A 24,590-nucleotide genomic window follows, 5' to 3' on the forward strand; every position below is an offset into this window, starting at 1 on the left:
CTAGAATTCGCGGTTCAAATCCCTTAGCAAGAAGTAGTTTTCTTGCTTTTTCTTTCTTTCTTTGGTGGCCTTTTGACACCGCTGTGGCATGCAAGAACGAATGATTTCATATTCTTGTTTCTTCACAGAAGCAATGAACACAAGAACCCAGAGAAAACGCACGTACTCGTGGTTTGGAAAAGCTATCTGGACAGACAAGCAGTTGCAGATCTCCCATTATAGGTGTGTATTTGGCTGGTTGGTGACCTTGGGGAAGCTAGGGGTGGCGACAGCCGACAGAAAGCTCTGGCGTGGGCTGGTCCATGAAGTCACGAAGAGTCGGAAACGACTGAACGAATAAACAACAGCAACAAATTTGGCTGTTAAGGGTACGTTGTTAGAGGGTAAACTGTGTTGTAGTTATGTTGCAAGTGCATAATAATTCTTTACCACAGAGAGATGAGCAATAAATGCCACCCATTTTTAAATAGGTCTGGGTGGCATTTATATTATTATTGTAGTTATTGTTGTGTACACTGGTTTACTAAGTAAAACCAAAAAAGATAGGGCCATGAGGCACTTTACAATCTTCTTTTGATGCAGATGTGGAAATAGAGCAGTGCTGGTTGGGGAGGATGAAACAGAAACAGAACAGAAAATGTTCTCAGTTGCCAGAAAAAGCTTTAATATGTCTGACATGTTTTGAAGTGATTTCCTTCCTCAGGAGCTGCAAATAAAATTTCACTATAAAATATTAAGCATGCTAAAAATTGTAACAATATGTACAAAGTTGCAGCAATTAATTTTAACAACTGCATCCAAATATTACTCATATTTAGGCTTAGTTTCAGTAATAGTGGGTGAGGGCTGGGCCTCACAGAATGAGGAGGAATTTGAAGTGGGAGTGAGAGAGGAGGTGTCACATAGATGATCTAGGAGAGAGTTTGAAGCATAAGGATCAAAAAGAATTGAAAGGGCTGGTACATTGTGAAAGCTGAAGTTTATAGAATTGGAAGAGCCATTGTAAACTGGGATAAATGAGAAAAAATGGAGATCAAGATTAGGCTGTCAAACTCAGTAGTATCCATTAATGGCAAAGAACTGCAGGTTTGTGATATTTGTGATCTGTCACTTTCTAGGGGGCTGTCTGTTAAATCTGGGAAAAATGTCACCGAGATCTGTATTTTCCCTGGAGAGTTTGTTTTAGTAGCAAGTGAGGATACGGATCAGCTCTCAGTGGCCAGACTTGAAAAATTATATGAAGATGGTAAGTTGTTTGTTTGTTATTTGTTCATTGCATGCTTATTAAGATGGCTTACACTGGATATTTGTTTTATAAAAAGAGATTGGCTTAAGGACCACTTAAGGCATGGAGAAGCTAAGCAGCTTTTGTAAGATTACAGTTTTTGTTAAATTTTCATGCTAGGATGATAGAACTACATCTGTGGCACAAAAGATTCTAGGACCCCAAGCAAGATGAAGATACTGAGTGTGTTTTTTGTCAAACAAATATGTTAATATACATTGTTTTCTCGTCATCTGTAAAATTTACATCTTAAAAGAGGAATGAGACGTCAAGGAGCTTTGATTGTGAAAGTTTCCATTTAATATATTGGTTGTGAATATTTATTCTGATATGTTTCCATATTGCAAGCAAGACAGATTCAATTGTGTTTTTAATTTTATATTTACACTTTTGAATTCCCAGCATGCCCCAGACATAGGATTGCACAAGTTACTTATGTAGCTGTTATAGATAGATTTGGATAGGCTTCACTTTTAAAGAAGTGACTCTAGTGCAGTTGAACAGTAGAATATGAATAAGTCTTTCTCCTCCACTTGATGAATACATTGAATACAATATAGGATAGAATCCTGTACCATTGCTCCCAACAAATTATTCCGGTTTGTGCCAGAAGAACCATCTCTAGTGGATAGAGGGCAATTCTATGTCCTTGTTGGCTTCTTTTAGTGTTCAGTAAGTAGAATTTTGGATTACGTATGAGAGAGATTGAGAAGGATTGATTTGGGGTTCTATTGGCCAGAACTGTGTTCTGAAGAACCTTGTGGTTCCTTGGAAGCTTATCAAGCATTTCCCAGTGGGTAGATCAACAATGGTGCCAGCTTGCCCACAGCTACCAGTCTCCTCTGCAATGTATGGCCACAGCGAAAGTTGGAAAGTGTCCAAATGCATTAGTTCACATGGAGCAAAGGTGACCCTCAACAGTCTGAGCAGAACTATGAGAAGAGTATTCACCCTAACAGAAATTCTCTGCAGCTCTTTGGCAAATGCTTTAAAAGTCTTTGGCAGACTGGTTGATATGGAAAGGATTCACTGAAGATAGAAAGTTAAAAAAAAAGGATTGGCCATCACCCAAATTTAATGAAGAAAGAGAAGCATCCATCCTGCTAAAATGCTTCAAATGCTGTTGCTAACTCAGCTCTTAATTGTTTTTCTACCCTAGGTGCTAAGGAAAAACATGCAGTTGTGGAGTGGTTTTCTCGTATCACTGAAATACCTCTCAGTCAACGAATATCTTTGAGACGAGAAGCTTCTCGGGAAATATTTCTGAATGAAAATGCTAAATGGGACACTGATATACTTGTTACATCTATTATTAGTAATGTCATGGTATGTACAGACACTCTTCATGTGAGGAGAACGTTCCTTGTGAACCTTTTGAAATGTTCTGATGCAGTTCTTCAGTGTAAAACATTTGAAAGCTCTTTCTAAAAGGTCTTGTTTTCAGATTAGATTAGAAGGCTGATTAGATTAAATGAGCAGCAGATTTTGAAAAAGTTATTCTTAATCTAAGTCCAACTTAATCCAATTTAGGAAAAATGCATGTAGTAGATACAATCTTAGAAGGGGCATCGCTCATTCTCACAATAGAGTGAATTCCTCTTCTGAGATGGTAACTGCAGCAGCACATGTGTGTATTATCTAAAAACAGCTTTCTTTTGAACTATTTTTCATATGAAAATTGTCATACATAGAGATGTAAAATTTCCGGAAATTTTGAAACCTTTCCAAAAAAAACCCCTTTTTTTCCCCAGGGGGTTTCAGGGAAAATGGAAATTTTCGGAAAAAATGAAATAATGCAACATTAGCACTTTTTACAGATTGAAAGTCAGTTTCTTATTATAGGAACATAAAATATAATTATGTCCAAGTTCGTTGGCATAAAATTATTACATTTGGTATATTAAAAGTACAGTGTATTCAAACTATTATTACAAATTTAATTTACTATTTTACTTTTTTTAGGTAATAAATGGAGGTACAAGCTCCTGAACTGTTAGGAACCTCTTTGGTTCTTCCAGTTTATGAGAAGCAGGCAAAAACATCAATTTAAAAAAACTACAACAGAAGAAACCACTAACATTAGTAACAAAGAAAATTATTTATGTTTCCGCTAGTCCTCCAGTGTCAAGACATAAAGCACCCATTTCCATAAAAAGAACTGAGAAAAAAAGGGGAACCAAGATTCAATGAATATGCATGAAATTTAATCAGACTCATTTTCTGACCTATAGCTATCACTATTAGTTTCAGTCTCTGCTTCAATGGCAGTGCCCCCTAGAGGCAGAAATGCAACTTGCTCTTGCATTTGAGAGTTGTAGTCTCAGTTTGCAACCTAGGACTTGCTTGTCCTTGGTGCACAGACATTGTAATAATCTGATACTGTACAGTTTTTAGAAATCATTTGGTGAAGTAAATATATGAACACCTTGTCTTAAACATTTTATTCATCAAGCTAAAATAAAACATCCCATAATCCATTTTTGCTTTATTTATTTTTCAATTTTTCAGAAAAAAAACAAAAGAGGCTTCGGAAAAACAGGGGGAAAATGTTTTTTTCCGATTTTTTCCGGGTTTTTTTCAGGCCTTCACATCTCTATTAAAGAAATATTGGCTTATTAATAGTAACAGCCTTAAGTGCATAGTATGAGAACTGCAAGCAGCTGCCATTATAAAATCCAGTCATTTAATTCTAAAGGTGGGGCTTTCAATTTTCATTGTCTTATGAGTTGCTGAATGTTTCTGTATTCAGGGGATTAATGATTTTTTAATGATGTTTTGAGGGAATGTCACAGAGGTATGTGGAAAGGTCTCCTGATTACTTTAAACAATAATCTCAGGGGGTTAATACAGCACTGAAGATTAGGGTAACATTTGAATTATGGAATTCGCTACTGCAAGATGTAATGATAGCTACCAATTGGATGGTTTTAAAAGGGATTAGATAAATTCATGGAGGATAAGGCTATCATTGACTACTAGTCTTGATGGTTATATGTTACCTGCAGTATCAGAGGCAGCTTACATACAGCAGTAGCTGAAAAACACAACCGGGAGGGTGCTATACAGTACTCATGGCTGGCTGGCCTTCTTGTGAACAGAATGCTGAACTAGATAGACCCTTGGTCTGATCCAGTACGGCTGGTCTTATCTATTGATTGCATTATATCTTTACTGGTAAAGATTAAAGTCTGCTATTTGGAGTTAACTTCCTTCTGGTATTTTGCTAACTTTCTAGGTTGTTCCACTGTCCTTGCATGAAGTTTTGCCTCCTGTGTCAGAGGATGAAGAGATTTTCTTTATACGGGAATCTTGGGATGGAAAAAAGTTTAAACCATTGTCACCTAGTTTATTAGCAGAGTTGAAAGACTCTGTCAAAATGAAGACTAAAGACTTTGCAACTGAGTACCACCTGAGTCCTTCACACACAATTCGCTCTCCTGAAGCAGAAACTGAGAAGGTCGCTTGGAGTACCAGAAGCCGCAAGAAGAGTGTGGCAGAAGTAGAATCAAGACACTCGGCCTCCAGGTCTTCCCTGTCTAAGCAGAGACATGCCCAAAGAATGGCCAATGGCAGTGACACTCCAGGAGCAAAGAAAAAATTACAGTTAAACAGTATGTTCACAAGTGATTTTACATATCAGCATTACTGCCTGCAAAACCATTGTTAGTTGATAGCTCTGGAAGCTGACAATTGGTTTATCTATTATTTATTGATGTATTTTTAACCCCATTTTTCCCTTCCTAAAAGGGGGTTGCTCAAAGTGGCTTACAAAATATTTTTAAAAATTGAATGGGTTCTGACAACACAATAACCTGCCATGGGTTATCATGTCATGTGGTGGGATTTTTTTGAATCCACGATGGGTTATTTTACTAAAATAACCCATGCTAATAACCAATGAAGTGCAGAGTGTGTTATTTAAACACTGGTGGTTAGCGTGTCACGTGGAGGACATTGTTGGTTATTTTTGTCAGCTATAGAGTTGCTAGGTAAGAACAGTTAAAGGCTGCAGCTCTACTTAAGCTGACAGAACTATTTTTGGCTGCAAGGGATGATGGGATACAAGCAAGGAGGGCTGAGAAGAGGAGGGTGGGTGGGATTAGTCAATACACCTTATTGCTTATAACCAACTTATGATTGGTTATTTCTCTGATTGTGTAGGGAGTACCCTCAAAATAACCAACTGTGAGTTGACTATTAACCCACCATTGACTATCATGACACCCGAACATGGCTAGGGTCCATAACTAACCCTTAAAACACATTAACAAGCTAAAAGCAGCAGCAAAAACCCATACTAACAGTCAGTAGATAAAATTAAGCAACAGCAGAGTCAGATGCTTTTTTAAAGTGAGCATGTTGAGAGATAATTTTAATTACCGTATTTCTTCAATTCTAAGATGCACTTTTTTCCCCATATAATCATCTCTTAAAAACGGGGTGCGTCTTAGAATTACGGGTGTGTCTTAGGTTTTTTTTTCTGTTGGTGGTACTGAAATTAGGGTGCGTCTTACAATCAATGGCATCTTACAATCGAAGAAATACGGTATTGAAATATGATCTATCTTGAATGTTGAAATCTTGCAACTACAGCATTTTACTCCACAGTACAAATTTGTAGCTTTTACTAATTAGAGCTACTCTGTAGTTTCACACAGACACACACAAGTACCTGGGAACAATTCCAATGGAGGAATAGATGTAGTAAAATCTTCCTATATTTCTCTTGTCGTAGTCACACACCCCCACTCCACCCCAGTAGTTCTTTGAGAACAAATTGTAGTAGGGATATTTTCTTGCTGTAGCTAAAGAAGCTATTGTGAATCGGATTGCCTGAGATTCTTCCAACCAGACAAGGGATGTAAAATCTCAGGTTGGGGGCCAAATCCAGCTTGCTTGCAATCCCTGGTGTTCCCCAGATAGCCATGCTCCCTTTCCTCTGCTCGATTGGTGTCTTCACAGCTTGTGTGTGTGTGTGTTTCCCCATTCTAAAGGGTTGAAATGCCTCTTAAATCTTAGTTACTGGTAGTAAGAGCTTTAAACTAAAATAGGCTGGTATCTCTTGCCCCGCCCCTCCTGCCTTTGGCTCAGCCCACCACTGGATTACAACACCTCTGAACTAGACAAACCAGTGATTGAACCTGAGCCTTTGTACAAACCTTGCACTCTGCTCCTGCGTATTTTTGTCAAGAGTCTTTGGTAACTGAGTGGCATCTAATGCTGCCCTCGTGCAAGGGCACTTGTTCAGTGGTGGTTCCCTGTCTCCTCTTCCGCTGCTGTCCACAATGAGCCCTGTAAAGCCTCTCCTGGGGGGATCTACACTACTGCTTTTAAAGTGTTTTAAAGCACTTTGAAAACGTTTTGAAAACTGTATATGCAGTGTGTTCTGGGCCCCAACAGTTGTCAAAACTGTTATAAAGCGCTTTAAAGCAGTAGTGTAGATCCCCCCCCCCGATTGCCAGGAGACCTTTTGAGAAGGCTTCAGCTATGGGGGAACAGCTCAAAATTGAGCAGAGGCACCTTCCTGGAGATGGATCCAGCACATGACTCAGCGGCTCAACTGGGCTAAGCTCAATTTGGACATGTGTTTGCAAAAAGCAAATTGGTGGAGATGAATTGTCTGCTAGTAAATCCAGTTTAGTCCATGTAATGTTCCTTGCCCCTGTGGAAAAAAATGTTAATAGTGGTGGCTTCCATATATATAGTCTGGTATGACATGTGTTCAATTTACAAATAAAGCTAACGTGTTTGTTTGTTTTTTAAAAAAATGTGACATTGAATTTTGTTTCGTACATGAAAAATAGATTTTTTTTTACAGGAGTACAAATAAACCTTTGACATGTTTCCTTAAAGGAGTGGGAATGAGAGGGATCTGTGGTTTTTCTAAGTGTTTTCTAACCCTTTCAAAACCCATAGCGTATTGGTTGTTTAATCCTAGCATAACCCATGGATCCCAGGTTCAAGCATGACAAGCCACATTCAACATGGTCACCTGCCCACACCATAGACCACGGTCAGCTGTTTGATAGTGCAAATTGACCCACTGTTAGATGCCTATACAGGACAGGACCTTACCTTAATCTGGAAGTATCACTCAGGATTTATATGGAATAAATGAGGGTCAATTACATTTTATTCGTTGGACATTGTTGCAGAAATAATGAGATAGCGTAGAGTAGCTCTGTGGGGACATACATTAAGTAATTAAAAAAAACCATTTATGTTTTCTAAAGGCAAAAACAAAACAAAAATGAACTCCAAGCCATACCATAACCTACCTATTTTTAAAAGCTGTTCTGTTTTGTGTTGCTAAATGCTCTCAACTGAAATTTAACCTTTTGTTAGGCCATTTTGTTAGGCCACACATGCCACACATCTGGCATGTGTGGTTTAAAATTCATTGCTACCTAATGAGTGTCACTAAAAATGTACATTGATGCTTTTTGTTTTTTAGGCCCTAGAAAATCTCCCATAAGCAAGTTTACTGAACAAGACATGATTGAGCTTTTGGACAATGATTTCACTGAGCCTGTAAAGCAATCAGCCCCCAAACGAAAAGTGACATTAACTGGCATTAATGGTTCTCCTCCAAAAATATCCTGTGCTACTGAGAAAGATGATCTCTTTCTAGACATCAGACCACTGGGCAACCGTTTTGAAGAAACAAACACAAACCTATCAACTCCTTGCAAGAAGAATCAATGTTCCAGTCAGAAAACTAGGACTTCTGCTATGCAATACAATGTCACAGAGTAAGTAGCGCATCATGCATAGGAATGTAGGAATGGGCTCATCTAGTCCATTACTGAGCCAAAACCCTAGCAGATAATTTCTGTTAAAGCAAGAGATCCCATCTGGATGCCTTATGTGTGCGTAAACAGTAATACTGGTGTGCTTTTGTTCTTCAGCACATTGAAGGCATTCAAAACTTTTTAATAGAAATAGGATATAGATAATAGACCTGCTCAGATGACACTTCGGGCTCTGTGGTTAGTGAAACTGTGGTTCTCTGGGGGTTAACACTAACCACAAGCTGTGCTATCACACACACTTTAAACCACGGTTAGAGTCACTAACCCTGCTGTAGATGGTCTGACTGCAGTTAGTGGCTGAATTCGGATGACATGCTAATCAACTGGGAGGGTAATAGGAACAGAATTGGAAACAACCTTTGATTAGCGTGTCATCCAAACTCAGCCGCTGAGGCCTTTGCTAGACCTACCTGAAAATCCGGGGGAGAGGAGGGGAGACCTCGCGTTGTGAATAACGCAAGATCTCACCCTCGTTTACACGCAAGGCGCAATGACTTCAAGAAGAAAGGTGTTGCACCCGCCATTTTAATTTTTTTTTAAAGAGACAGGAGCGCTCCACGACAACCAGTGAGTGTTTTTTTTTTTAAAAAAAAATGATTTCCCCACTCCCCACCCCCACCCTACACCTGATGGGTGCAGCGCCCTGCATGAGTAAAGCCGCAGAAACAGGCCACACGAGACCGCAGGAAAAACCGGGGCCAAAGGATAGGGCTGTATCTGGACGCATAGGGACGATCCCAGATATCAGCCCGGGATATAGCCTGGTCTAGCAAAGGCCTGAGTGAGCAGGGTTTAGCATCGCACAAGTCACCTTAAACCCTGCTGCTTAACCAAAAGCCTTAACCAGCAGGGTTTAAGGTATCTTCTGAACAGGCCCAATAACTATGCTAGGACATGGTTGCTTTAAAATCAGTTTGATGTTTTTAAGTATCTAGATTATCTTGGAATGTTTTGCTCTATGGGAACATGAGATCCTAATTGAGGAAAGAGAATAAAAATCTTTCTCAAGAATATTTTACACCTGAAAGATAGGACATCTGTCTTTTTGAATGTGTCCCCTTCTCTTGAACGATGAAAAAAGTGAAATTATTCGTGAAGGTGTCTTGTCTGTGGTTTTGTGTTCTTCTGTATTGTTCTGTTAAATAATTTGGAAATCCTATATGGCAAGATATATTCTGAGATTATGTAGTAGAAATTGATTTGCAACTCATGGCTCGGAACCACAGAACAATATATCTAATTTAGTTGACCAAAAGGGGCTTTGGATTTATATTTCATGAACAGAATTTCCCCAGGCTGCATAAAAAAAATGCTTTTGAAATTTGTGGGGCTTTCAGGAACAGTTTGCGATCTAGCACAAGGGTCTGCTATTTTAAAGAGGGGATGTAAAAGTCAAACTCTCACTGGGGATACTGAAGTGATCCTGACCAGTGGATTTTTATAGATCTTTGTTCCTTTTCAATAACCGTAAAATCTTCCATTCTTTGCTTCTTTATATTATAAAAAATATAGATTGTCGAAACAGCTGGTTTTGAAAACTTTATCCCTAAATCCTATTCATGTCTACTTAGAAGTAAATCCCTTGACTTCAATAGCACTTATTCCTGGGTAATTGTGTATTGGGTTGCAGCTTCAAAATCTGACAACATGGACAGCTGCATCTACCTCATTTATCCCGTATAAATCCTGAATATGGGATAAGTTTTCAAATTACGTGTCTAAACTGAGGCCTTGTATAGGCAGCTAACAGTGGGTCAGTTTGCAGGATCAAGCAGCCCACTGTGGCCTATGGTGCGGGTGGCAGCCATTTTTAATATTCCAGCTGTGGTTTGCCATGTCCGAACCTGGGGACTGTGAGTTATACGAGGGTTAAACAACCCATGGGCCATGGATTCTGAAAGGATTTGAAAACACTTAGAAAAACCACAGCCCCCAGGTTCAAAGAATACAAGTCACAGCTTGAATATTCAGGGTTGAATATCCATGGGTGCCACAGCTTGTCGTGGCTTAAATATACCACAACGAGCCACGGCAGTCATGCAAACCTGGTCAATGTGTCATTCAAGCAAGTCAGAAAATCCCATCTCTCTCTTTCCCTGTAGTTTAAGAGAAGATCAGGAATCGGAAGCCAGAAGCCCAGCAGTGACTCCACGTTCACGCAGGAAATGTGCACTGGTGACTGCTATTCGCATTACAAAACAGCTTCGGTGAGAATGTCTTCCTTACAGATTTTTTTTCTGCAGGCAGTTCATAGCCCAGAGGTGCACTGTTTGTGAAATGCATGTCAAATTATCATTTGGGTGTGTCTGCTTGCATTTGCCCTCATGCACACAGACAAATATATTAAGGGCGCAATCTTATGTATATTTCGATAGAAAAAAGGCCTACAGCTCCCAGCATTCCCCAGCTAACAGTTGTAGGACTTTTTCTTCTGTATAAACATACAAGACATAAGATATGTTTGATACGAAGCATATTTTAAGCTGGGGGGAAATTGTCCAAATTATAAATCTGGATCTTACCACCAGCTAAACCCCCTTTATAGCCTTCCCTATATTTCTTCCATAGAATACTACCCCTCATAAGTCAAAGTGCTGAGCACTGTGAGATGGTCGCGTAGCGGCAACTTATGCCTCTTTCCCCATATTCTGGGTGGCCCAGCCTACTGATAGCCTCCAGGGTAGGTGTTTGTGGTCGCCACTGAACACTCCTCTCCTCCAAGCCATCCATATGTGCTAGAACTTGGGGAAGGGAACAGTATCTTTGTTTTTTTGCTGTGCTTTGGAGTGGGAGAAATAAGAGAGAAAGGTCAACAGCCACGTTTATGTTGGAATGGAAACCAATGATAGATTATTTGAAAGAGACAGAGAAAATGATTTATTTGTTTGTGGTTTTTAGGTTAAGAGGGGGGAAGGGAAAACAAATTCTGTGAATTCAAGGTTGTAATTTAGGTAAGGGTAATTAAGAATATAAGGGGCATTTCAGGCATGAAAGGGACAGAAGAAATATATATCCTAACCTCTAATTGTAGTTGTTAAACGTAGTTTTGTGGGTATGTACAATGTCTGTGTATGTATTATGTGTGATGCTTGTTTAGATGTTGCTGTTGGAAAATAAATAAATAAAATAATAATTAAAAAATGGAGTGGGAGAAATAATGAGCATCTTACACTGTTTCTGTCTTCTCCAAAGTGTAGCAGTGCCATATGAGGAACCCTTTCCCTATTAGGTAGTAAGGAGGAGAGCATTTTTGCATGGCCAAACATGGGCTTCCACCAGAAAATCAGGGTATTTGCCCCTAAGTGAGTAGATTTGTGTGGATCTGACTTTCACAGAGCCTATTATTATGGTTACGTATTATCCCTTGTATTGGAGGCAGCATGGACCTAAAAATGCCTCTCAATACCAGTTGCTGGGGAACACATGTTGGAGGGTGCTATTGTGGGCTTCCCATAGGCATCTGGTTGGCTACTGTGGAGACAGAATGCTAGAGTTGATATGCCTTTGGTCATACATCTTGGGCTTTTCTTAGGTCTATGCAATATATAGTACCTTCTTCTACACACATCTTAGACATCATAATGATGGATATTTCAGTAGTACTGACTGGAGCTGTGTAAGACCTGTAAAAACACTTAATAACAAGCTTGCCATTTCCAGTGATGTGTACCTTAATGTTATAGGTTCCTTAGTTCTCTGGTGAACAAGCTTCTTAACCAGCTTATAAAATTACTTTATCTTGATAAATGTATTTTTCGTTGCCATTAACATCATAGAATTTAGCATCATCAAAAGGCACTAGTATAGAAAATACAATATGTGTTTTGATTCTTTTCTTCCTTTAGTTTATTAAATAAAGCTGGAGGGAAGGACAAGGAAAAGGACCTCTTTTCTTCCCTGGAAAGTTCTGATTTAAGTAGTAGTGACGAAGAAGACATCAAGGTGTGCCATACACCTAAGAGGCAAATGAGGCTCATGGAAAGTTCTGATTCTAGTAGCAGCGATAAAGAGGACATCAAGGTGCTTCGTACACCTAAGAGGCAAACGAGATCCACTCCAAAAATCTCAAGAAAACCATCTGGTGGGACACCTGGCAAGGTTCGAAGCAAAACTGTAAGTTTTGATGCATAGACTTCAGCCTTTTGGTTTGTAGTTACTTTGAGCAATTGTACATACATAAAATGAACTGGCTTGTTTAGAAGCTTAGGAAGTCATGGCTACAATATAATGTAACTGGTAGCAATCTGAGAAAAAAAAAGGTAGTAACTACTTGGAATCTGTATAATAACATGCAAGGATAGCCATCATTCTCTGCATCCTGCGTCTCTTTTAGCTGGGGTGGGGGAATGAGATCATCTTCATTTTGCTTGGTTGAGCTAGGCTGCAAGTAACAAATTTGGTGTTCCCAATGGGAATAGCTTAAAAATCTTTCTAGGGTTTCTTCCCTCTTACCCAACTGCTATGCTGAAAGCTAAATTGTGGATAATTGTGAAATACTTCAGAGAATTAGTCTGTTGCAGCAGAACCAAAGCAGAGACTTGTGGCAGTGTAATCCTATGCACATCCACTCAGAGGTGATCCTGATTGAATTCAGTGGGATTTGCTCCAATGAATATATCAGGATTGCAGTCTGATATATTCATTTGGCATAAAATGAAAAAATTATGCCGCAATGAGCTTTAAAGTGTGTTTTTTATTACTTTTATCAGTGGTTTTGTGTTAAACTATTTTAAGACTTTCAAACATAAGAAAACAAACAGTTGCATCTAAATGTGAACTTAAACAATTTAAAAACCATATCTGAATTTATAAATATTTTAACTAAACCTAAAGAAAGGAATCCTATTTAAAATTAATAAATAACAGTTTATATTTAACTGGTTTTCCAGTCTTAGCATCATTACTTTCTCCAGATTTGACAATTGGTAACCTGAGAAGTCATCAGAATGAGTGTTATGTTAGCTTTCATTTGGTGCGATATTTTGTCCAATATGGGCAGGTCCCTGATTTTCTTAAGTCATACTTAAGGATGGGGGAACCCTTCGGCATCCTGTTTGCTGGACTCCTGATAGTTGCCCAATCCCAGCATGTGCCTTTTGCACAAATGTGTGTGCCTTTTCCACAAGCTGCGATTTTGCACAAATTTGCGGGTGGGAATATTTATTGCGAAATTGCAATTTACTCAAAGTTGCGGCTGTACATGGTGCAATTTGCACAAAATTGCAGGTGTAAAGGAATATTCACACCTGCATTTTCACAAATTGCGCTAATTACAGCTGTGAGTTTGTGCAAATTATGATTTCCATAAATGCTCCCACCCATGAATTTGTGCAAATGTGGATTTGCGGGAAGTCACCTTTTGCACACAGAAAAAGGGGGGGAAAGAGTCACTTGCTTTATTCAGCACGTGCTGAGTCGAGCCAGCTCAGGGATCCACAAACTGGTTTCTGGGCTGCTGAGATGATTAAAACTCACCGAGTTCCACCCCCAAAATTGATTCCTCTGATACACCTAACTTTGATAGGCCTCTTGCTTCCTTTTTTAGCTACGATCTAAAGTTTAGCTTCAAGAATGAAGAAAACAACCAGATATCTACTGTTTTGTGGGATCTTGGTATTTTAAGTGTTTCATACAATGCAAAACACTTCAATACAATGCAAAATATATAGCACTAATATTTTCTTCGCAGCCTGAGACAAGAATTCCCAAGACTCCAAGTAATGCAACTCCAAGAATTCGCAGCCGAAATCAAATTGCACAGAAGCCAGTCAGTGTGCTTGAAAAGGCTAGAATAAGGTAAATAGGAGGGGTTCCTGATTTTTAATCGAAAGTGGAAAAGAATGACACATTTAAAGTAAGAAGAATTGGAATTACTCCCTATAGGTTGTGTATAGATTAATTTTCTTTACGAAAGCAAGCTATAATGCCATGGCTCTTTTAAATGGATGTGTATTTAATGTCACATTCTTCCTGGTTTTGTGTTTGCATTGAAAACACCTTTGAAAACTTGGCTTAATATCATCCCCCTTCCATTGTAGCCTTAGCGCACAAATACTTTAAAAATAATTCTTTAGAGCAGGGTTTCGGCAACTTGTTTCTCTTCAGATATCTTGGCTTACAGTTCCCCTAATCAATGGGTGGGGCTGGTGGGAGTTGTAGGCGAGAACATCTGGGGGCCCACATATTGCCCATCCCTGATTTAGAGGATCTGCATATCTGTGTAAGCATACTTCCTAACATCTCCTTTGTGTGGAGTAGCTTGATTACACCTCTTGTAAAAGGGAAGGCTTTTTGAGTACTTTATAACCTCTAGTTCCTCTTGTTTTTCTTTAATCAAAGGCTACATGTGTCTGCTGTCCCAGAGTCCTTGCCCTGCCGTGAAAAGGAATTCCAGGATATCTATAACTTTATAGAAAGCAAACTCATTGATGGGACAGGCGGGTGAGTGTTGTCTCAGCCATTTTATTTTGAGATTAATGAGAAGCACAACAGCTCTCTACACACTAAAGTGAAAGGAAGAGGGGCAATCCAGATCATGTATATGTGAAAATGACATGAGAAAGTAGGTTGTTTTCCCTAAAAAGTGGTCTATTTCTCTGAGAGTCTTATTCTTGTTTTTGGTAGCACTGATCTGAAGCTATAGCCATGTCATATGCTTCTCATATTTACACAGGTTCAAACTAATAGGCAGTTTTGTCTTTATGTATAAGCTTTTAGCAGCTATTAAATAAGCACATCCTCTTTCAGAGTTCTTCAACAGCATTAACTAATCTTCAGGAACTCAATGAAAAAAAGTTAGGAACTCAGTGGTGTGAGGAACTATTATCTGTAGTGCCGGGAAATAGTAGAACACATGCTTTGCATGCAAAAATTCAATTTTCAACCTCTGGTTTTTTAAAAAAAGGATCCAGGTTGATTACCTGGTACCCTGGAGAGCAGCTGCAGGGTAGATGACGCTAGGCTAGATGGACAGATAAGATGACCTGGTCTAAAGCAGCTTTCTATAAGGAAGTGAATAACTGGAAAGTTTTTTTTTAGGAGAGAGACACAAGTCAACACGTCTTCCTAAATCCTTCACCCTGTACCACTGGCTCCCTTGCTTTTTCAGATGTATGTACATTTCTGGAGTTCCTGGAACAGGCAAAACAGCAACAGTTCATGAGGCCATTCGTTCTCTCCAGCAGGCAGCAGAAAAAGAGGAGCTACCATATTTCCAGTTTATAGAGATTAATGGCATGAAGTTAACTGATCCCCACCAAGCCTATGTGCAGATCTTAAAGGTGAGCAAATGTATTGCAAGTCTTTCATGCTTGAGAACATATTGGGCCAGAAACTCTTGGGTTTCTTTGGATGAATGACCTAAAACTGCTCCAATAGACAGATTATATACTTTTCTTATTTACAGCCTACGAAATATGAAGTGTCCCGGGAAAGTGGTTCATTGAATGCCTGGAGGGCTCCCATGCTGCCCTGTAGTACCTAAAATTAGCCTCTGAGCAGATGGGGGCGGCCCAGCATCCCTGTTAATATTGCAAGGGAATGTTTGGCAGTGCATCTGGGTTCATGACTGTTTGGATTGCCAGAAGGGATTTTATAAGGCCTGCTGGGGGTTTGTATTTCCATTTGTGCACTACTACCAGTCAAGGAAGCTCGTAGTTTTGGCTTTATATTTGATTCCTCGCTCTCCTTTATTCCTCATATTGAGGCAGTAGCTAAAGCCTGCCGTTTTTTCCTGTATAATATTGCCAGGATTCGATCATTTTTGTCTGTCTCTTCTACCAAGACGCTTGTTCATGCGCTGGTTATTTCTCGGCTGGACTACTGCAACCTTCTTCTCTCTGGCCTTCCTTCTTCTCACATCAGTCCGTTGGTTTCTGTTCACCCCTCTGCTGCTAAGATCATCTTCTTGGCTCGCCGCTCTGACCATATTACTCCGCTTCTGAAATCTCTTCATTGGCTTCCAATTCACTTCAGAATCCAATATAAACTTCTCCTGTCGACCTTCAAAGCTTTTCACTGTCTAGCTCCTTCCTATCTCTCCTCTCTCATCTGAAACTATTGCCCCGCTCGTGCTCTTCGCTCCTCTGATGCCATGTTTCTCGCCTGCCCAAGGGTCTCTGCTTGCCTTGCTCGGCTTCGTCCATTTTCTTCTGCTGCCCCTTACGCCTGGAACGCTCTTCCAGAACATTTGAGATCTACAAGCTCAATCACAGCTTTTAAAGCTCAGCTAAAAACCTTTCTCTTTCCTAAAGCTTTTAAAACTTGATGTCGTTTGGACTTTATACTGTTAGTCTTACCCTACCCTGTGCCTGTTTACCCTACCCAGTGCCTGTTTGCATTCTCTTCCCCTCCTTATTGTTTTACCATGATTTAATTAGAATGTAAGCCCATGCGGCAGGGTCTTGCTATTTACTGTTTTACTGTTTTACTCTGTACAGCACCATGTACATTGATGGTGCTATATAAATAAATAAATAATAATAATAATAATAATAATAATAATAATAATAAATACTTCTAACAGTATCTGACTCATATGTCTAAAGGCATGGTGGGGGGGAGGTACAGTTACAGTGCAAGCCTATGCACATCTACTCAGGAGTAAGTCCCATTGAGTTCAATGGAATTTATTGCCAGGTTAGTGTGTATAAGATTGGCCCTGTTCAGAAGACGCCTTAAACCACAGTGGTTAAGGGTTGTTGTTGTTTTTAACAAAAAAGCCTTAACCACCATGGTTTAAGGTGTCTTCTGCAGCCCTAGTTTGCAGTCCTAAATATGCTTATAAGGGAATAAGCCCCATTGAATACAGTGTGACCTACCTCTTAGTGAGCATACATAGGAGTTTGCACTCTTAGTAGAGAAGAATCCATTATTCCTTCTTGCAGATCTTAACTTGAATCTTTGCTTAATCCTATTTAGTTAATGATTGGCCAGAAGGCAACTGCAGTCCATGCTGCTGTGCTCCTGGAGAAGATGTTCAGCAAGCCTGGATCTAAAAAGAAAACTGTAATACTCGTAGTAGATGAGGTAATTTGGGGTTCTTACAACGTTACAAGGAAATAATTTTAGCCCGCACTATAAATATTCTAAAAGTAGGGGACTCCTGGAGGTTTAATTCTCTGAAGAATTTTCTGATTTGTACTATGAAACTGAAGGGACATCATTGTTATTCATTTTTTTAGTTAAAGCAATTTTGCGCTGCTCTTCAGCCAAAAAAAAGTGGCTTAGAGAGTTTAATCCCTGCCCTCAGCCTTAAAATCTAAAAGGCACAACACAAAAACGAAAAGGGAAAAGCTACCTTTTCTATTCTTACCAATTTATATTTTTATGGATTAATCACAGACGTGGGATTCAGCTAAGGAAGCATCCCTACTTTGTACATTTGGCTGTATGTTACAGTAGGTAAAGAAAACTAAATTTACAAAATAATGCACTTTTATATGCTGGACATGTGTTTATTCTTTGTACCTTTATATGACCATCTTAACTGACTCAGGACAAGAATGAGCAAGACTTACGCAAAGTTACATACAGTTGTGGAAAACTAATTGAAACCAGTTCTTCAAATCTTTGTGGCACGTTTTGTCTTGCCTTGTAAGTTTGTATCACTTTCTTTCTTGACCCAGCTCGATCTCTTGTGGACCCGAAAACAAAACGTGATGTACAATCTCTTTGACTGGCCAACCAAGAAAAATTCCAAGTTGATCGTCTTGGCCATTGCTAACACCATGGATTTGCCAGAGAGAATTATGATGAACAGAGTAGCTAGCAGGCTGGTATGTCCTTTCAGCTTTATTACTGTGGTTATGCAGAATTCTAGACTGTCTTCATCTATCAGAGCATTGGTAAATTTCTTCTGTTCAGTGAAGTTTTCTCATTTATTTGTACCCATAATTCGGACCGAGTTATGGTATGTGAACTTGTAACTCTAGGAGGTCCAAAAATGAAAAACTTTATTATTTTACTTAGACTGCCAGTTATTAATTGTATGATAAAAATAAATGTGGCACCCCCTGCGATAATTTCCAATGAACATGCTATTCCAAAACATGATATCTGAATGATGGCAAATCTTGTAGAGATAATTATTTGTCAGTTCAAATCACATTAGTGTGCATTGCATTTTTCTGAGGCTTTTTAGTGTTCTGAATATAGAAAGCTGCCTTATCTTTTTCCTGCCTTACCTGGAGAAGCCGGGGATTAACCTGGGACCTTCTGCATGCAAACATGTGCTCTACCTCTGAGCTATGCCCCTCCCCGCTACTGATATGTTATAGAACAGGATTGCAAAACAGGGTATTAGTAGAAAAACTTGTGGTATTAGAAGAAAAAAAGGGATAAGGTTCTTAACTGGTTATTTTGCAAGTCATATTTTTGAGCATGAATGCAACAGAATTCTGAAAAATAGCAAAAACATTGTCACAAGGTTAATTCTAAATAAAATATTTCAGTGGCTTACAGGTAAAAATGCAATGCTAGTCATATTATTTTTTAAAAAAAGAATGTTCCAGCTCATGTAATAAATTTTCTGAATAGAGAAAAATTGCGAGTTACTAAAGCTGCCATGTAAGTATACGTAAGATCTGCTTTTGAGCTATAAAGTTGTTTATGGCTGACCAGGAACATCTTAAGTATATGTCATAAAATCTTCAGACATTGAGGGAGGCAGATAGATCATCAATCTTCTCTCGATACCTGGATTAATACAACCTATACAATCTGTCTACTATCAATTCCAACAAATTCTTTCCTGTCTTGAGTGATCAGGTTTCAAAATAATTTTCAAACTGAATCTACAGCAGGAGAATGTGGTTAAGAGAAAAACTTCTCCTTGTGGAAATGCAGGTGGTAAACAACAAAATGGCAGAAATAAGATTGAAGAATCTCAGTTTGAAATGCAGGAACATGCTTCTTGGTGGTTAATAAGCCCTTCAGATATACTAGCCATTAAAAGTGCAGTGTGTTCTACACTCTAGGGTCTTACCAGAATGTCCTTCCAGCCATATACCTACAAAGAGTTACAGAAGATTATCTCATCCAGAGTGGGCCAGATGAAAGCATTTGAAGAAGATGCAATTCAGCTTGTTTCTAGAAAGGTAAACTCAGAATAGGGATAAGTCTGCTTTTATTCTTGAAAATCTGTAGGTAATTAGCATTGTTCATAAGAATTAATTGGCCTGTGATATCATATTTTAAATTTTTGACTGCTGTCCTAAATGCATATTGAAACGAATGCACCTAACCCCATACCTAAATTTAAGGAAATAATCTTAGTGAAGTATTACAGACTCTCTGGCTTGATATCTGTCAGTTTTTAAATAGCTGCAACTTGTCCATATGGGTTTTTGAGGATTTTTTAAAAATCTAGTTTACTGGAATGGTATATTTTGAATGAATTTTGAACACCTGTGTTAAAACGATCAGTTTCTGTTTTAGTAGTTGATTAAAAAAACACACCACACACTTTTATATACATGTTCTAAGAAGGACTGTCTATATTTCTATTTATTTCATGCTATCAGTGTCCCACGGGAACCTACAACTTCAACGGGGGGTGGGGTTGGGGGTTGGGTTGGTTACCATAAGAATGGGGGCACGTTAACAAAGGTGAAAAGGGAAGGGCATAGTAACAAGACACAAACAGTATATTAAAATGTATGTAAGTAATGATTCTGCATATTGCAATATAGGAAACGTTATATTCTTTACTTTTTCAAATAAATTTGTTTTAGGTGGCAGCTTTATCTGGGGATGCAAGACGTTGCCTGGATATCTGCAGAAGGTCCACTGAGATCTGTGAACGTGCTAGCCAGAAAAGCAGGTCTGGATTGGTTGGCATGGCACATGTTATGGAAGCCATGGATGAAATGTTCTCATCTCCTTATATAAATACAATTAGGTAATACAATAGTTTGGCCATGTAGTTTCCTTAGCTCAGTTGCATAGAGCAAAGTCTGATGATACTTACATTGTGGCAGCTGCCTATGATCTTGCATCTCTGGGGATCGGGGGCAGATTATCTGTAGTGCCTGATCATGTGGTAAATTAAATTCCAGTGATTTATTTGTATATATTTTTAAGTAGCTACCACGGCCCAAACACTCTTCTAAATCTTAATGTAGTGGAACTAATTGCAGTGGTTTAGTTCAGGCATCATGCCAAACCATGGTTTGTGCTAATCATAGTTAAGAACCATACCATGGTTTGAGCTTCTAGACATACAACAGACAACATGGTTTAGATATGCTTTTCTGCTTTTTTTCCTCTGCTCAGCGCTCAGCTTTGATAAGTTCACTCCTGTCTCCATGGTGCAGTAGGAGAGCACCTCCAGTCTACTAGTGCAGTAGTTTCTTAAGGCAGAGCAATGGGGCTAACTTGTGGTTAGTTAATGGTTTGTGAATTCAGACACAGGAGCATATTATGGTTACGACAGGCTGTGGTTTGTCAACCAGCTTCAAACTGGTTTCAGATCATGGTTTATAAGTCAGTGTAGGTTCACCTCGTGTGGTTTGGTTTTGCAAATCATGGTTTGGCATTTACTCTAAATGCAGCCTTTGGCCTTAGCTAGACCTAAGGTTTATCCCAGGGTCGTCCCTGCCTGCTTCCAGGATATCCTGTGTGTCATTTACATGAACAGGGACGATCCCAGGATAAACCTTAGGTCTAGCTAAGGCCTTTATCATCCTATAAACCTATGGTTTATTAGTCACTCTGTGTTAATATATTTTAGAAGCAAATATAGTTTTATCAAAAGTTTGACAGTTTTTGTTGAGCCAAATCTCATCCTTTACGTTTAGCTAATTAATATTGTGGAACTCTTTTGCTCTGATTTCAGGAATGCTTCACTGCAGGAACAAACCTTCCTCAAAGCAACTATTGCAGAATTTCGCAGGTTAGGGCTGGAGGAAGCTACAGTTCAGCAGGTAATATTAAAAATAATGCATGCTAAATTTGATTAGTCCTCCACCAGAAGACTTTGGCTGTATTCAAAGGGTGTATACAGCTAAGGTCACTGTAGTGCAATCCATGTAGGTCACTATTCACAAGTATGTATGGACTAGATTTTCCATGAACTCCATTTTTTCTAGCCACTTTAGCAGCTATCCTACTTGATCCTACTTAAATTGTTTTTATATATTGAAAGCAAATATATTTGCTCGGCCAGAACTATAATAATAAAACAGATTGACTTTCCAATTATGTATTCTCAGTGGAAGGAACTTATTTGAAAACCTTTAACATCCCTTGGTTTGGAATATATTATACACACTGTTCCAAAATAATAATATAACTTATTGGTTAAAGTACTTTCCCATATGTAGTCTTTTTGATGCTTGCTCTGTTCTTATTGTTTTCTGTTTTTTGTTTCTGTAGATATTTCATCAGCATGTTGCACTGTGTAGAATTGAAGGCCTGCAAACTCCTACCATATCAGAAATAATGGCAATTTCTTCACGGCTTGGTACCTGTAGACTCTTGTTAGTAGAGTCTAGCAATAAATATCTTCACATGCGAATTCGACTGAATGTTAGCCAGGACGATGTCATGTATGCACTCAAGGAAGAGTAAAGCAACATAACAGTTTTGCTGGCACATGTATGTATATGAAGACTTTTATCTTAAATTTTAGAGACATTTTAAATTATGCTGATGTTTGTTTTTAAACTGATTTCAATTTTCGTTTAATGTACTTTTGTAATTGCACTGTTATAAAATAAATCTTTTATAATTATGCATTCCATTTATTCACTTTTTTTTCAAGTTTCTAAGCTGAATTCAGAGTTGGCTTTGCTGATTAGGAGCTTCCACACAGGCTCACACTGTCCTGTGTATAAGGCACCAATCTAAATTCCTGAGACATCCAAATCAAACTGGTTAGCATTAACCTCTAAGCTATGCTTTCCAAGCCTACTTCAGATTGGTTGGAGACAAGGTGCTAACATCGGCTTGCCAATTCAAATATCAGGGCTGATGTAGATGAATGAAAACCAGGAAGTGGGATGAGGGAACATGCAAGTCTTGGGGTGCTTCCATTTTTCATATCATGTGTGAATTGACCCTAAGTGTTGCATATACAATTTTTGGTCAGTAGGTGGCACTGTCACATTTATTCCTTGGAGGAGTATGCAGTAGGGGTGTGCAAAGTGGATCTTCTCTGCCTTGGAATTCGATCTGCAGCTCTGTAGAGATGATTCTCTACCTCAATTTCAGAGCTCCTCCCCCTCTCCGCCTCATCAAATTACCCTCAAAGAACTGTTCAGTATTCAGGTAACCAGTATTAACAGAAATGCTTATAGTACCCTCATTTTTATAAAGAGATCAAACTTGGCTCGGTGATAGCTCTTAAAGAGGGCTTTAGCCCCACTAAGTTTGAATCAGATAGGTTTATGCATTGATTTTTTTAGGATTTTTTTTTTAAAAAATCCCCACTCCAGCCCTCTCCAACCTGGTGCCCTCCATATCTATTGGGGGAGGGGGAAACCCTGCACCCAGCCACTGAAATAAAGAGACTGCCTGTGCCTCACTCAGGTGTAGAAGCTTTATCACTCACCAGCCAGCCCAGCAGCACTTTCACACTGTGGAAATGTGCATGATTTACTTCTATGAGGTGGATCCACGGTTGGCTACAGAATCGGACTCAAAGAGTGCTTACCAAGGGTACCGTCTCAAACTGGGGGGAGGTAACGAGTGGGGTACTGCAGGGCTCATCCCTGGGTCCAGTTCTCTTTAACATTTTTATTAATGATTTGGACGAGGTGGTGCAGGGAACACGTATCAAATTTTGCAGATGACACAAAATTGGGTGGGATAGCTAATACCCTGGAAGACAGAAACAAACTTCAAAGTGATCTTGATAGGCTGGAGCGCTGGGCTGAAAACAGCAATTAAATTTAATAGGGATAAATGCCAAGTTCTACACCTAGAAAAAAGAAACCAAATGCACAGATACAAGATGGGGGATACTTGGCTCAGCAATACTACAAACGAGAAGGATCTTGGAATTGTTGTAGATCACAAGCTGAATATGAGCCAACAGTATAATGTGGCTGCAAAAAAAGCAAATGCTATTTTGGGCTGCATTAATAGAAGTATAGCTTCCAAATCACGCGAGGTACTGGTTCCCCTCTATCTGGCACTTGTTAGGCTTCATCTTGAGTATTGAGTCCAGTTCTGGGCACCACACTTCAAGAAGGATGCAGACAAGATGGAGCATGTTCAGAGGAGGGCAACGAGGATGATCAGGGGTCTGGAAACAAAGCCCTATGAGGAGAGACTGAAAGAACTGGGCATGTTTAGCCTGGAGAAGAGAAGATTGAGGGGGAAAACATGATAGCACTCTTCAAATATTTGAAAGGTTGTCACACACAGGAGGACCAGGATCTCTTCTTGATCATCCCAGAGTGCAGGACACTGAATAACGGGATCAAGTTACAGGAAGCCAGATTCCAGCTGGACATTAGGAAAACCTTCCTGACTGTTAGAGCAGTATGACAATGGAACCAATTGCCTAGGGAGGTCTTGGACTCTCCCACACTAGGGGCCTTCAAGAGACAGCTGGACAGCCATCTGTCGGGGATGCTTTAAGGTGGATTCCTGCAATGAGCAGGGTGTTGGACTTGATGGCCTTGTAGGCCCCTTCCAACTCTGCTATTCTATGAGTCCGAGCAGGAACGTGCTCCCTCTCTCCCCACCCTCCCCATGGCCAGAATTAGCAGCCAGTTAGTATTTCCCACTTCCCTGAACACTGCAATTGGAGAACACAGGGACAGCGCTGTAACTATTCCTAATTGGTTATCCACAGAAGTCAGTATCAAAGCTACCCTTCACCCTACTCAGCATCTTGCAGATATGGAGATACTCACTTTAGATGCACACACAGACACTCAGCAGGATAATTCGAAGTTTTTAGAAGCTCCAATTGGGCACATCTGCTCTGATATTAATCAATGGGTTTGGAAGCAGCCAGTCTCTGCTCTGGAAACTGAATGCTCCATGGATGTTTGTGATTAACATAATTCCGTGGCAGATTGCACACCCCTATTATCCAGTACATTTTTAAGTTCAGAAACTGCTTTCAGAGGGTAGATGCTTTTTAATAAAATTACTATACTTAGCCCTTGCACACTTCGTGGGTTTTTTTTTAACTATCAGGGTCCAATAGACTCCTTAAACAGTCCTAGCTGGAAAGCAAGTTAAATGATTGATTTCAAAAATTACTCTAGTTCAACATATAAAAGACACTTTTTCCATTTCACATTCTAAAAACATAGTTTAACAAAAGATTTTGGGGGCATTGGACTTAAATTCTTCATTGGGCTACAATGAAAGTATTAACTCCTATGTCAAGTTAAAGTCAACTTGGAGCAGAATTCACTCCTTGGGTAAAATTTACTCCTGGGTTCAACGGACTCCTAGAGTGATTTGTAATAGGTGTTTTTTGTACAGCTAAACTAAAGAAACTAAAAATCTACTCCAGTACTCTTGACCCAGTA

The 24,590-nt window shown here is 39.3% G+C and overlaps 1 protein-coding gene across 1 annotated transcript; it reads left to right on the plus strand.

Moving 5' to 3' along the window:
• The first annotated feature begins 133 nt into the window (after positions 1–133).
• Positions 134–21,727, plus strand: ORC1 (origin recognition complex subunit 1). The gene is made up of 16 exons (XM_063118330.1): positions 134–222; positions 1,119–1,246; positions 2,445–2,611; positions 4,521–4,896; positions 7,740–8,037; positions 10,200–10,304; positions 11,943–12,210; positions 13,787–13,893; positions 14,437–14,538; positions 15,206–15,377; positions 17,017–17,124; positions 17,724–17,873; positions 19,074–19,193; positions 19,830–19,996; positions 20,933–21,020; positions 21,472–21,727. Exons 1-16 carry the CDS (start codon positions 134–136, stop codon positions 21,664–21,666), a joined length of 2,640 nt encoding a protein of 879 aa, XP_062974400.1. The 3' UTR covers positions 21,667–21,727.
• The last annotated feature ends 2,863 nt before the right edge of the window (positions 21,728–24,590 follow it).

The sequence above is a fragment of the Elgaria multicarinata genome, chromosome 1, assembly GCF_023053635.1.
Source record: "Elgaria multicarinata webbii isolate HBS135686 ecotype San Diego chromosome 1, rElgMul1.1.pri, whole genome shotgun sequence".
NCBI lineage: Eukaryota > Metazoa > Chordata > Lepidosauria > Squamata > Anguidae > Elgaria > Elgaria multicarinata.